A 15,017-nucleotide genomic window follows, 5' to 3' on the forward strand; every position below is an offset into this window, starting at 1 on the left:
CTAAGAATTATAGGACACATGTGATAAAGAAGCATTGTCCAAAAGGTACAAAGTAAAACTCAACAATAAGAAAGTCAACAATGAAATTTAAAAATGGGCAGAACTGAACAGACAGCTCACCAAAGAAGATATACTCATGGCAAATGAGCATATGAAAAGGTGTTCAAATCTTGTGTCATTAGGCAGCTGCAAATTAAAACAACAATGAGATACTACACACCTATCAGAAAGGACAAAATCCAAACTACTCAGAGTGCCAAAGGCTGGCAGGATGGGGAATAATCACAAACTCTCACTCATTGCTGGTAGGAATGCAAACTGATACAGCCACTTTGGGAAACAATTTGGCATATTCTTACCATAAATGTTCTCACCATGCCAACTCTGCGATCGTGTTCCTTAGAAGTTACCTAAATGAGCTGAAAATTTATCCCTAACAAAACCTGCACCTGGAAGTTCATAGCAGCTGTATTCATAAATGACAAAAGTTGGAAGCAGTCAAGATGTCCTTCAGTAAGTGAATGGATAAATACATCAAACAATGGAATATTCTCAACCTAAAAAAGAAGTGAGCATGATCTGGCCCCTCCCTCCTCTCTTATTCTGTCTCATCCCAGCTTCCCCATTCTGGACCACTGCCCAACCACAGCCACCTCTCTGTGCCTCCCCAACAAGCCACGCCTACTTCCACCTTGGCATCTTTTCACAGCCTGCTTCCTCTGCCTAAAACCCTCTTCATCTGGCTGCCTCCTGCTGTCACTCCCTCCTAAGCTTCAGGTCTCTCATGGCCATCCAGTCTAAGTGTTCCCTTCCCCACCCCGCATCATCACCTACCTACCCCATTACTCTACTTATCTACCCTATGGCACTACCTGCTCCTCCATGCCCACCACATTTTTATAAAATTATTAGGCAGAGTTTATATTTAAAGTTCCTTTCAAACAAAGTGGAATTTTTAAAGCTCCCTTTGTTGTGTAGTTTCAACTCAGACACAATGAGCAACAATTATAAAATACTTTGAGTTTGCATGTCTGTTCTCCATCAGATTATATCATGCTACAGAAAATGTATGGGTAGCATGTTTTCATCTTTTGGAACAGATATTAGTTTGTCCCTAGACTGCCATGACAACATTCCACCCATACAAATCTCCAAAAACTGATAGAATAATAAATCACTTGTCACTAGTTCAGTAGCACTGAAGACTAACCCTCTTGGGCATCTATCTCTCTACAAACCATTAAAGAAAAATATATGCCACCCTGGGTTACTCAGATAGATGCCTAAAAAGATCACAGTGATACCAAACACTATGTCAATATCCAGAGAAAAAACCCTTGGAATGTTGGTGTTTTTTCATGATTCAGAACCAAAAGGATTTATTAGGTCATATTTGTTGAGAGCCTGTTAATATGTACTCAATTTCCCACAAAAAGAGGCTTTATTCTTTCTCAAAACAACTATTATTTCAAAATTAACATCAACATCTAGGCGAAGGTAATTTTTCACCATACAACCATACTTTTTAAACTTCCTTGGCTGAAACTTCCCCAGGATTTGAGGATAATTAAAACATTATTTAGTGTCTTCTGTTTGACCTCAATGTGTTAAAAGGCAGCATGACAGAATTGTGCTTCTCAGGACTTCTCAGGGGAAAGAATTCATGAAGGATCAGCATGTAATCAGTACTCTAACTACACACAAGGCACAAGATTTTAAGGATGGTTAATAGGTGGCTAAGAGCCACTCGTGAAAATGGACAGAAGATGAAGGAAAAACCAAAACCAAAACCAATTGAAAGGAGAGTAAAAATCAGAAAATATATTAAGTGATTTCAATAACATACCAAAATAAAAGCAAACTTTTCTGAAGTGTGTTTTTAGTCAATTTTTGTTATTTTGTTAAGTTTTTGTTTTTCTCATGTGGGTTTTTGTGATTTCAATTCCTACCGTCTCATTCCTCACCGCTCAGCCCATAAAAGTAGGTTAATAACAGCCATCGTTCTCGCATATTTAACTTCCATTGACTTAAGGCAGTGAGTTAAGTCTAAAGCAGAGATCGAAAGCAGTAGAGGTATTTTTGAACCTAACACAATTGGTTAAAGTATTGTTTCAACTGCTACCATTTAAGGAAATAAGAACATTTACATAAAAATCAATCATTACAGTCCCTCTTCAAACACTAGGGGAAAAAAAAAATCAACCCAAGTTCCACATTCCTGAATGGTAGCAATAGCCTGGAGCAAAAGCAACCTACAAGTTCCCTTCACCCGCTGCAGTCATCACTATTCCCTGTGACCCCAGACCAAAACTAAATGGCAATTGCTTTTTATTCTCAACACTAATATTGTTATCTAACTTACATACAATTCATTTTACTGATTTTTGTGACTTAGAAATCTCTGTGGCCCTTTAAATTTTCAGCACATAATCTTGAGGTTTTGCCAAGGCCCTGTTGGCTTTTATAAGGCTTTCTTTAATAGTAATCATTCTGTTAGAGTCCATGATCAAAGGAAGGAAACCAACACAAAGCAAAAGTCATGCAAAGCTTTACTCCGCACCAAGCATCGAAAATTAAACCAACCAGTCGGGGCCATCTCTTACAAAGAGGCAAAGACGACCAGGACACCAACCCTGGCAGTTCCCCTTACCTGGCGAGGGGAGGATGTTCCCCTTACCCAGGCGAGACCAGGCCAGGCCAGGCCAGGCCGCTCCCCTTACCCGGCGAGGCAAGGCGAGGCCAGGCCAGGCCGCTCCCCTTACCCGGCAAGGCGAGGGGAGGCAAGGCGGCTCCCCAGCGAGGCTCATGACGCTCCCCTTACCCGGTGAGGCGAGGCGAGGCGAGGCCAGGCCAGGCCCCTTCCCTTACCAGGCGAGGGGCCAGGCCAGGCCAGGCCGCTCCCCTTACCCGGCGAGGCAAGGCGAGGCCAGGCCAGGCCGCTCCCCTTACCCGGCGAGGCAAGGGGAGGCAAGGCGGCTCCCCGGCGAGGCTCACGACGCTCCCCTTACCCGGCGAGGCAAGGGGAGGCAAGGCGGCTCCCCGGCGAGGCTCACGACGCTCCCCTTACCCGGCGAGGCAAGGCTAAGCTAGGGCAGGCCGCTTCCCTTAACCAGGGAGGCGAGGAGAGGCGGCTCCCTTGCAAGGCTCATGATGCTCCGCTTACGGGGCGAAGCAAGGCCAGGCCACTCCCCTTAACCATCGAGGGGAGGCCAGGCGAGGCTGCTCCCCTTAACCGGCGAGGCGAGGCTAGGCCAGGCCAGGCCAGGCCGCTCCCCGGCGAGGCAGCTCCCGGGCAAGGCTCATGACGCTCCCCTTACCCGGCGAAGCGAGGCCAGGCCGCTCCCCTTACCCAGCTAGGCCAGACCAGGCCAGGCGGCTCCCTGGAAGGGCGGCTCCTTGGGGAGGCTCACTAAGCTCCCCACACATGGACGCTATCATTACTACCCAGAGGACTATCACTATCACTACTCCCCTGCCTCACAGACTAACCTTTATAGAGATGGTTGAGCCCGGCCCACACACAGGAGGCCAATGAGACTGCAACACACAGGGAAAACTGCACAGTCACCCTCGGTCAGCAATACGGGTGGCCAATTAGAATTCCAACTCACCACAGCAAATATATGCGGGCCCCACTGATTGGATGTCTCCATCCGACCTGGCCCGCCCCCATATCCCAGGCCTGCAAGCAAGCTCCTCCCAGAGGGGCAGGGTCAACCCAAACCCACAAGGAAATGGCTCTCTCTGGCCAACCGGGCCCTTATAATTCCACACTTCTAACTTCTAATTGATTTTATTTTCAAAGTTTGCTTATTTTTAGTAATCTCTACTCCCAACGTGGGGCTTGAACTCAGCACTCTGAGATCAAGTCGCATGGTCCCCTGAAGGAGCCCCCAGAGTTCTAAGTTTTAAAATGGCACTTGGTCTTAAAGTATTAGAGTTAAAAAGTCCCCAGATGAGAAGAGAAAAAGCTTGAAGAAAAGGCACAAAGAAAATTGGAGCCTATTTACTTAACGTCTGTTTTTCCAAGGCATTAACAATTACATTAGATGTTAATTCTAACATAAAGTTTACATTTTTTTTTTCAGATGGGCCTGTCATTTTACATTCTCAGCCTGTGTGAGTTCTGTCCATACCAAGATCATGTAGCAGATCACTGAAATCAAAGCCATCGTGTGGCCTTACTCCACATACATTGTTCAACTTTTATTAGTACTTTGTGCTCTAAGTCCTCTCAAGGATTATAGATGGGCTGCGGTCTCTATAAATACCTTACAGTTTGATCTTGAATTAATTTTTTCTACCTTCTTTGCATTTGTTAGTTTTTAAAATTCTGAAATGTTTAGAAAATATGACTGAAGAGATTGATTGACATGAACCACATTTGAGGGCAAACCTGGAATTCTGAGCAGAAAACATCCAATATTATATGACAATATGGAATATACATATATTTTAACAAATAGTCAAATAGTCCCCCACCAACAAATACCTTGAGTTATTTGTTTTGAAACCAAGGAATTGTCTTGAAGTTAGCATTAGTTGGCTTGATTTACTGTTAAGAGAGGAGCAAAAATGGGAGGTGGGGGTTTACGTAGTGGCAGAAATACCAGTTAGCATTTATTTGGCCCTGATCATGCACTGACACTGTGCAAAGTGCTGACAAAAATTACCTCTGTGAATTCTTTTCACCTCTGTGTGAGGTAGGTACTATTACTCTTTTGAAAAGATTTATTTATTTATTTGAGAGAGAGCAAGAACGAGACAGAGAGAGAGAGAGAGAAAGCCAAAGAGCATGCACCCATAAGCAGGGGTAGGGGCAGAGGGAGAGAGAGAGAGAATATCAAGCAGATTCTGTGCTGAGTGCAGAGCTGGATGTGGGGCTTACCCCAGGACCCTGAGATAGTGACCTGAGTCAAAAGAGAGAGCCAGAGACTCAGCCAACTAAGCCACCCAAACATCCCAAAGTACTATTATTTTTAACCTAATTTAATGTGTGAGGAAACCAAGGCTCAGAGTCTTGGCTGCATTCCCTGCCTATGAGACATCCTGTATCTGCATAGGTGTGTGGTAGGTATTTATAGGTGTGTTGAGGAGGATTAGCTCTGAGGGGTTTCCAAACAGCAGGCTATAAACATTGGGCACTTCTTAATCTTATTTATTTAGTTGGTTTTTTCCTGAAGTTTGGTGTCTCACTGACCATTCTGGAAAAAGACATCCATCACCCAAAACAATACAAGGAACACAAGATCATCATGAATCAAATGATACTTGGAATATATAAGCCAAGGGAAATTTATTGCCAAAAAGTCACTTTATTAAAAAAATATTTAATAGTTTAAAATAAAGTAAAATGAGAGGCCAATCTGAGAAAAGTTCTATAGAAAAGTCAGGCACAGAAAAGAAGACTAATATTCTTGGAGTTGCCTTAGCTCTTCTGAATGCTATCAACTCTTTAGAGCACCAAGAGAGCCATTAAACAAACATGGTGCATTAGGCGAGATTATAAAACAAAAATAAAAATCTATTCCTTTATGTATTACAACTCATAATATTTGTAAAAGAGCTCAAAGTCAGATGAAAATAATGAACCTTTCATTACATTCTGAATTAATAACAAAAAAGGGTCTTCCAAATATCTCAGACTTTTGGGTGACATTTAATAAGATAAAAGTATGTTTCCGGTGTTGGTGATCGATATGGGATAAAATGAATTTCCAAGGGCCGTTCATAAGCTTATACGAACATACTTGTGAAAATTTTTTCTCAATAAAATGCCGGCTCAATTAACTTATTTTTAATATTGCACAAATATTTATTCAGAGATGCCAGGAGACTATTGTGGTTCTAACATAATACTTCATATTGTGCTGCTCAGGAATTCACAGTGCTATCAGATAACTTAAAAAACACAGCACAATGAAAGAAAAGGCTAAGCAGGAAGTACAAAGCACACTATATAGATAATATTCACAAGCACAAATTTTTCTCTGGCACAGGAAACTGGTCATTTCCCAAATTTAAAGTGCAGAACACTATTCCTGTTTAAGTCATTATTTGAGAATTCAGTTCCCATGAAAAGGAAACGTAGCAGTGAGGGTAGGAAAAGTATTTAATGCTGGAAAACAACCCAGAGAAATGACTGAGGATCCCAACACGAGGATTCGTCTCTCTGCCTGGTATCCAGACCTCTTTTTTTTTTTTTTTAAAGATTTTATTTATTTATTTGACAGAGAGATCACAAGCAGGCAGAGAGGCAGGCAGAGAGAGGAGGAAGCAGGCTCCCCGCTGAGCAGAGAGCCCGATGCGGGGCTCGATCCCAGGACTCGGAGATCATGACCTGAGCCGAAGGCAGCGGCTTAACCCACTGAGCCACCCAGGCGCCCCCAGACCTCTTTTTTTTTTTTTTCCCACACTCTGTTCAAGCTCAGTATAAAATCCCACAACGTAGAGAAGAAAGGTTTTTTAAATTTGCTTCATGATACATGTATGCTTGAACTAATTTAAAGAACGGTTTTTATTTAGAAATTTCTGTATCTATTTTACCTTTTCTTCAGAACTCCTAAAATTGTTCATTCCTATCCTTAAGATACATGTGACTTTTCTACCAACATCCTTTTGCCCCTTCTAACTTGCTATACTCCCTTCTCTCCTTTCTTCATGTCTAGATATTCAACATACCATCCACTTCTCAGTCTGTAGTTCTGTTTCCTTTCCATTTTCATTCTATTTGAACTCTATTTCTAAAAGGAACTAATATATAGTAATGTTAACAGTTAGTTTGGGGCTAGTACAGATCAGTGGAACAGAAGAGAGCCCAGAAAACACTCTGAGTAGGAGGGAATTCTATATTTGAAACCGGTGGCGCTTTATTTTTTTTAATTAATTTATTCATTATAGAGAAAGAGAGCACTTGCGAGCATGCACAGGGGAGAGGAGAGAGGGGCAGAGGGAGAGGAGAGAGAGAATCCTCAAGTTGACTCCATGCTGGCCCACAGCCCCACGTGGAGCCCAATCTTACAACCTTGAGATCATGACCTGAGCCGAAATCAAGAGTCTGAGGCTTAACCACCTGACCCACCCAGATGCCCCATGAAGCATGTGGTACTTTATATCAGTGGGGAAGGAATGCACAGGTGTTGAGACAACAGTCAGTCCAGTCTGCAGACTGTGTTAACTTAAAAAAAAAAGAATGTGAAGTGGTTTAACGTTTGAATTCAGGAGCCAGTCTGCCTGGATTCAAACCCCAGGTCTACTAAATGCTAGATATAAGACAACTCACCAGTAAATTTACATCCCTGATGCAGTCCCAACATCTGTAAAATAATATGGTATTTATTCTTATAGCCTTCATGCAAAGGTTAAATAAATTAATATTTGTGAAGCAACTATTACATCAAAAACCAATATATCACTGTTAGCTATAACTACTATTTTTTCCTATTTTGTTTTATATCACCAAATATACTTGCCAGATGTTATTCTCATTAAATGACAGTAGATTTAATCTCTGAAAGACCTTCAAGAAGAATCAGTCTTTTATACAACATGTGATAATCAATGCATTAACAACAGGATTAGCATCATATAAGTATAAATACGTAAAATATTTTTATTTTGTCTTTAAGCCATTTATAATTTTTATTCATAATTTGCTTTGTAAAAATACATTAACAATCTTTAAAAAGGCAAATATCTGAAAGATTTTGCTTATGCACTCAAGAAATATGAGAAAAAATAACTGAAAATCTGGGATAACAATTATTATCAATAATCCCACTATGTTTCAAAAGCCAAGAGGAAAATGAAATAGGAAATATCATAAATAATCTGTATACTTCATGAACCAAGTAGGAGCCAGGAAAATGCTATTAATGAGATCATTTCCACAGATATTAGCTTGCAGCTCCATCAACAGCTGAATATTCATGAAGCAAGTTGGATGCAGGTAAACGAGAAAACTTCCCTTAGAGGAAAACAGCAATTATAACAACAACAAAAATTTATGCATTTTTTTCTGGCCTGGGTTATGTAAAATAACAAAGAAAAAGCTAATGTCCATTCAAAACCTTATGAATTTTGTTATATAACCACATGCAATAGATTTGCTTACTGCTCCAAAACAGCAAATACCCTTTAATACCAGTACTTTCTTTGTTTCAGAACACTTAAATCATCCTAGATCCTCAAGAAGCAGCCTTAATGGGATGTAAATGAAATTGTCCCTAGGCTGAGTGCACATTACTAACATGGCTTAGGGCGATTATTTGCAGAGCTTAGAGCTTGAAAATGCAAACAATATAAAGAACAAACTAAACAGTAAACTAAAATCTAATCAGAACTACACCCAATATTTGGGGGTTTGTCTGGAAGTCCTAAGTGCCCCCAGCAAGAAGACTTCGGGCAGCAATGATATTATTCAGGGAGATGGGAGCTTGTGTCCCGCTGTCATTAGTCTGAAAGTTATATGTATATACAGATGCTCTTTGAGGTGGAGTGGGGAGAAGAGGAGGTGGGAGGAAGGGAAATGGCACCTACCGGGGAATAATTTTTATTGTCATGGCCTCTTCCAAATGCAATAAGATTTAGATTTGGACCCTAGAGCTGATAAAGAACTGGAATAAAATTCAGAAATGAAGTAGCACGTGACTTTATAGTGCCGAGTCACACTATAGAGGTGGGTTGTCAGCTTGAAACTCAGGAATTGGTGTCCTTGCTCATCCCAGTTCCCTGGACCTGAGACAGTAAACTAATTCCAGACCCTGCTTCCCAGGGTGGAAGAGGCGATGCAGTCTGTTTATCGCTTATTGCCTTGTGTTGAGTTTATGATCCTGAAACACCCGCCATCTCCCAGTGTCCATTTACCACCTTGTTTCGTACTCTGTGCCTGTGTCCTCACCATGCCCTCTCCCTGGAATGCCCTCCTCCACTCCAAATTTAGTCAACTTCTACTCCTCCCTAACAGTGTTCAGGGTCCTCTTCTGTAGGTAGCCTTGCATTATTTCTCTAGGTTGGGGTTGGTTCTGCTCTTCTGGTTTCCAGAATGCCTTGTGCACGTTCTCATGATTGTACCTCATGTACTATTTGATTGTATTAAATTTATGCACCCCTCTCCCCCACTAGCTTGAAGCTGATGGGGACAAACACAATTTTTTAACTGCCTTTATACCCAAAACAACAGGCCAATGCTGTGCACATAGTAGAAATTCAATGTTTCATAAATGAACAATGGACTGAATGCAAGCTAGATTAAGAAATCTCTGGGTCTCTGTTTCTTCATGGGTAAGCAGGGGCCAAAAATAGTATCACCTTATAGAGAAGGAAAAGAGGTAGAGGATGAGAGCAGAGAGGTAAGGAGAGGGGAGAGTATAGGACCTTGTTGACCATTATGAGAACTTCGACTTTTACTCATAGTGCAATGGGGAAGTAGTGACAGGACTTGGCCTATGTTTTAGATGGAGTCTGGTACCTTTCTGATAATAAAAAATGAGATGCAAGCTCAGAAGCAGGAAGATGAGTGATGAAGCCCCTGCATCTCTCATTTGGTGAAATGAATTTTGTTAGTACCTCCATAATTACAAATGTTTTTCACACGTCCATATGCACACACACACACACACACACACACCCCATTTTAATTAATAAACACAGATCCAAGTAATCCCATTTTTTATTTCTCAAAATCATTTAAAATGCCAGTTAAGGAATAGATGCATGGCTATTTCTTCTGTTCTCTGTTTCTCTTTTTCATTTAAATATTCCTTTCTGTTCTGTAGACTGAATTAAGGAAGCCATCAAAAACTATTACTTATAAACAGTGTCAACAATTGCTTTCTTACGGATCACTTCATTAAGTTCAGAATAAATGGGATGTGGCCATACTAGGTTCTTTCTCATTCCAAAGTGATAGAAATGAATGATGAACTCCCCGGGTCAAAAGTCCACACTCGCTGGAATATTTGTTCAGAAATGAGAAATGTTATATATATTCTCATATATGGATTGTGACTGCTTGAGAAAAATATGAAACATTATTTTAATCAACAAGTAAATTGCCTAAATACTAAACTAAAAAATCTAAAATAAGAGTATTTCATATAAATTGGCATGGCCCTTTCCTCAGTGGCAAGAAATATAAACAACTCTGAATTCTCAGTTGGCTAAGTAAAGACAGACATAACTGCTTTGATGCCTATTCACTAAAGAATTAATTAATAAAAACACATATGAATAAAGGGACATGAAATAATTAGCCATTGCCCCATGACCAGAAAAAGAAAGGCAGGTACAGAATAATTAAGGTTATGGTCAAACTTACTATTTCTATCACAGATAGAGCAATAATATTTAATTTATTAATTATTTAATAATAAAGTGTCCATTTTTTTCACCAGTTATATAAATTAACTCAATCAATGTTTCCATAATCCTCTAAGTTTGGATATAATCTTAGCTGAATTTTAACAATGGAGAAACTGAGTCTCAAAGAAGAGAAGAAGTGAAGCAACTTCTCCAAGGTCAAGCAGCCAGGATCTGAGGGAGCCTGGACTAAATTCGTGCTTGACTCAGTACCAACTCTCCCACAGCTCACTGGGTTATGAGACCCACACTCCCCTCACAGGGAAATTAAGAGTCAGGTCAGGAGACCTCATGTAGAGGCTGAAACAGAAACCAAATGATGTTCAGTTTCTAAATTTGATTTCTAAAGTTCCTAGCCCTGCTTTGGAAAAGGATGGCACTCCCTCATATCTTTGAGCACAGAAATCTTCCATTTAAGGCTATTTGATTTGATTGTAGGGACTTTTTCCTGAAATGAATAAAAAGCACAGAATTTGAGTAAGCTTTTATACCTGTAACAGAATATTGCTTACAGAAGAAAATTTTCTGAAAATCCTGTCCTCTTAACCTAATGATAGCATGTAAGTTAAGACCACATTAAAGAGCACAATACAATTGAGTACCTACTTTCAGCTAACGAATTCCATCAATTACCAGGGGCAGACCAAAGTCTGCCTGGTTAGATACTACCCACTAGTTTCACCTACAAAATGTAGGAAATGGCCTTTCACTATTTGAGGAATTTAGATACTTAGAGTTACCTTGTTTTCATCCAAAATTATTGTATTACTACTACAGAGAGAAATACAGGAGCTTATAAGGGTTTAAGGACATAGGATACATCCCAAACCCTGAAACCCTGAATCAGTCTTCAGACATCCAAAACAATGTACTAATGAATTCAAAACAGCATAAAATCTCCTTTGAAGATGACCAATGGAGTGAATAACGATAATAATTATCCTAAGCATTCATTCTCCAGAAAGCTAACTGTTCCTTTTATGATGTTAAATCTAAGTTTTGCCCCCATGGAAACACCATTAATTAGGGAAATTAAGAGGCAAACCACAGACTGCGGAAAAAATATCTATAATACGTAAGTTCTGACAAAGGTTCCTTATGTAGAATATACAAATATTAAAATCAATAATAAAAAAAGAAATACTTGACAATTTTTTAACGGGTAAACATTTGAACAGAAAGAAGATACAAAAGTGCCGATAAACACTTGAAAGACCAGCTTGGATCGTCCATTATCAGGAACAATCAAATTAAAATGAAAATAAGATACACAAATACCAGGAACTAAAATAATAAAGACTAACAATACCAAGTGTTGGGGAGAACGTGGTTTTATCTAGGACTACAAATGACACTCTAAAAATAAGTTAAAGTGCCAATTCTCATTCTCAATCATCTTCAGGTGAGCAATTTCTATCATAGCCTGTCTGTGATACATAAGCAGTGAAAATTAAAAAATTAAAACCCAAAATAAAAGGCTTATTAAGAAAATGTTATGCATTATACTAATTATAAGGAATCTAAGCATGAAAAGTCATGTAATTCTATTCGGTAGCTTTACAATAACTCTAAAACTTATACTTCCATTATCTGTAAAACTTCATTATATATCATTATGAATGGAGAAGAATCAACATAAACAGTGTACTAAGTAAACTGTCTAAAAGAAGAGGAGAGGGGCGCCTGGGTGGCTCAGTGGGTTAAGCCGCTGCCTTCGGCTCAGGTCATGATCTCAGGGTCCTGGGATCGAACCCCACATCCGGCTCTCTGCTCCTCTCTCTCTGCCTGCCTCTCTGCCTGCTTGTGATCTCTCTGTCAAATAAATAAATAAAATCTTTAAAAAAAAAAAAAAGAAGAGGAGAAAACTATGGAGCAGGAAGAAGGGAAGAAAAGAAAAAAGATGAAACAATTCTTCCCTTCAAAATGTTTAAAATTTAGTTTTAGGATAGAATTATGCACCTATCAAATTATATTCAAATTGTATAGACTCCTTTGCATATACTGTCTTCTCGGGTCTAACCCCTGTGTCCTTTCCAGGCACAGCTCTTACTCTTAATGTGTCCTGGATTTTATACGGTCTGACACGTAGCACAAGCTCCATACACATGTGTTAACTCATTATCTGGACTTCATGGTGAAGCAGTTCTCCTGAATACTGAGTCAGCAATGGTAGTTACTGATAAAATTCTTAAAGACCAGGATTAAATCTGTTTCCCTGGTTCTCTCACAGAATCTAGCCCAGAATCTCACGCATAACACATGTGTAACGAAAACATGTTAAATTCATTGGGTATAACGATTTCATTTCTCCAGTGTTCTTTTTTGAATTCCAATTTTCCAACAACTGCTTCATATATGATTATATGTAAATAACTCATAGTCATCTGTATTATCTTCTTCAAGTACAGGTAGATATTTCAAGATTTAAGAGAAGCAATTAGTCGACATCCAAAGGCTGTAATCAGTGAAAAAATCTGCTCTGTTCTCTGCCAGAAAACTTAGAATAATACACTCAGTGACAATATTAAGGCAATTCCAACTGAATTTTTGTTCTGGTATCTATGCCATGTCAAATAATTGTCAAAGGCAAAAGAGAAGATTCCTGGGCTGGCTAATGCAGGTTTTTTCCTGTTGGCTGTCAATAGCTACCTGCTTGATGACCCATGCTGTGGGTTTCTGAGAGTACGTGTAGTCTATAGCCTTGGGACAGAAGCAAGCATGAGGGGCACCTGGGTGGCTCAGTGGGTTAAAGCCTCTGCCTTCAGTTCAGGTCTTGATCCCAGGGTCCTGGGATAGAGCCTCGCATCAGGCTCTCTGCTCAGTGGGGAGCCTGCTTTTCCCTCTCTCTCTGCCTGCCTCTCTGCCTGCTTGTGATCTCTCTCAAATAAATACAATCTTTAAAAAAAAAAAAAAAAAGAAGAAGCAAGCATGATCTGGCTTGCACTAGATGTATGCTTTAACCAGTGGAATCACCCAGGACCAGATGATAGTAGATGAGCAACCATCAGTTTAAAATTATATAAATCATTCCTACAGAACTTCATTTAGCTTTTTAAATATTATCGCTCAGCCATTCCTCATCTCAAAGTCATACTCTAATTCCAATCATTTCCCTTCAATCACCAGTGTCATTGATAAGAACTGCAGCCACCACTGCAGTGGTGGAGGAAGGTTTCAATCCATCCTCCAGGGCCTAGATCAAAGCCCACTTCCTTCCAGAAGATTTCCTGCAATCCTTTGGCCCATATATTTTTCTTTTCTTAATTAAATAACCAATGGAATTACTAGATAAAATACTCAATAAGTAGCTACCAAACTGAAATAGCAATTCTAAATTTTTAAAAAGTTAGACATCGTATTCTTTCTAAGAAACTAGAATTTTATATACAAATTGAGCATTTCATCTTCAATCATATGATTACAAATGGATGTTACTATCTGGAAAAAGAACACAGTCCAATAAAATGTGCTGTATGGTTAGAAAGTCGGGTTGAAGCATGGCATTAATTTGAGGACCTACCTGTATTTAAAAGAAACAGAATTCTTAAACAATAGAACACCTATCTCTAAATACTTATAAATCTAGAACAAATTTTAATAATTATTTCCTCATCATTAAAAGAAAAAAAAAAACGAATATTTTGAAATCTGCTTGCAAACTTAAGCCAAGGATAATTTTGAACAGTTCAAGTTCTGAAATAAACAATCCATAATATTCAAAACTTATTTTTTAAAATAAACAGTGCAATTTTTTTCATAACCTTAGGTTTTCCAAGAGAAATGTATTCATCTGAAGTTTTTCCTTAAGAATAACTAATTACATTGCCCCTGTTTTTCTAAGATACCAGTTATGACCCCCTACATCTTCTAAAAGAACTCAGTTTGGTTCCTCTAACAAGAAGACAGTTCCTATTATGTTCAGATGAATAACTCAAACTAATGGAACCCAAACCGTTGCTATAGAGGCTATGAAAAATAAGCTTTTGACTGTTTCTAAATCAAAGTGCTATCATTCAGGTCCCATGGTTATACTGCCATTAACAATGACATTTCTTGCAAAACACTGCGCTGTTTTAAGAATGTCTACACTATTGTGCTGTATTAGAACACTAAGGGAGAAATCTATGTCTCAAAAGTTGCTTATAATTAATGTTCCTTAATCTTAGGTATGATTTAGAAAGGCTCAATATCTGACCAAATCAGATTTGAAGCAACATTCCTTAAATTATAAAACACTTTATTTTTCCAAGTTCTTAAATACTTCTCAGCCTGTATTCTTGTTGAATGAATAAATATTAAGAAAATGTTCATCATACTTCTCAGCTGAGACTAATTAATGCACATGCACAAAAATGAGAAATTTATACGTGAAAATTAAGCAAAACCAGGATATTAAGTTGATGGGGGGCAGGTTATATCTTAACACCTGTGTTTATGATATCATGATACCCTCATCTGTGCTGAACCACAGACCACAGAGATGACAAAGAAACTGGAGAGATGTCCTTGATATGACCTTCAGATCAATAAGACATTCCCACCCTGCAGCCTAGTTTAGTGTCACAAAGAACAGTATATACCAGTTTCAGAAGAGTAACACAAAGAGCTTGTGTAGATCAATGCAGGTCCTGTCTGTGGAAAGACCAGTCCCTCCCCAA

General features: G+C 39.2%; 1 protein-coding gene across 4 annotated transcripts in view; it reads right to left on the bottom strand.

Moving 5' to 3' along the window:
• The window catches only part of LOC125097754 (phosphatidylinositol 3,4,5-trisphosphate-dependent Rac exchanger 2 protein), a 307,095-nt gene that overhangs the window by 248,024 nt on the left and 44,054 nt on the right, over nt 1–15,017 (bottom strand). Inside the window, exon 1 of one of the 4 annotated variants that reach the window (XM_047725750.1) lies at nt 360–480. The exons of the other annotated variants lie outside the window; for them this stretch is intronic. Coding sequence (XP_047581706.1) covers nt 360–377 — 18 coding nt within the window. The 5' untranslated portion in view covers nt 378–480. Of the gene's footprint in view, nt 1–359; nt 481–15,017 lie in introns of those variants that run through there. 4 annotated transcript variants of the gene reach the window in all.

The sequence above is a fragment of the Lutra lutra genome, chromosome 4 (assembly GCF_902655055.1).
Source record: "Lutra lutra chromosome 4, mLutLut1.2, whole genome shotgun sequence".
NCBI lineage: Eukaryota > Metazoa > Chordata > Mammalia > Carnivora > Mustelidae > Lutra > Lutra lutra.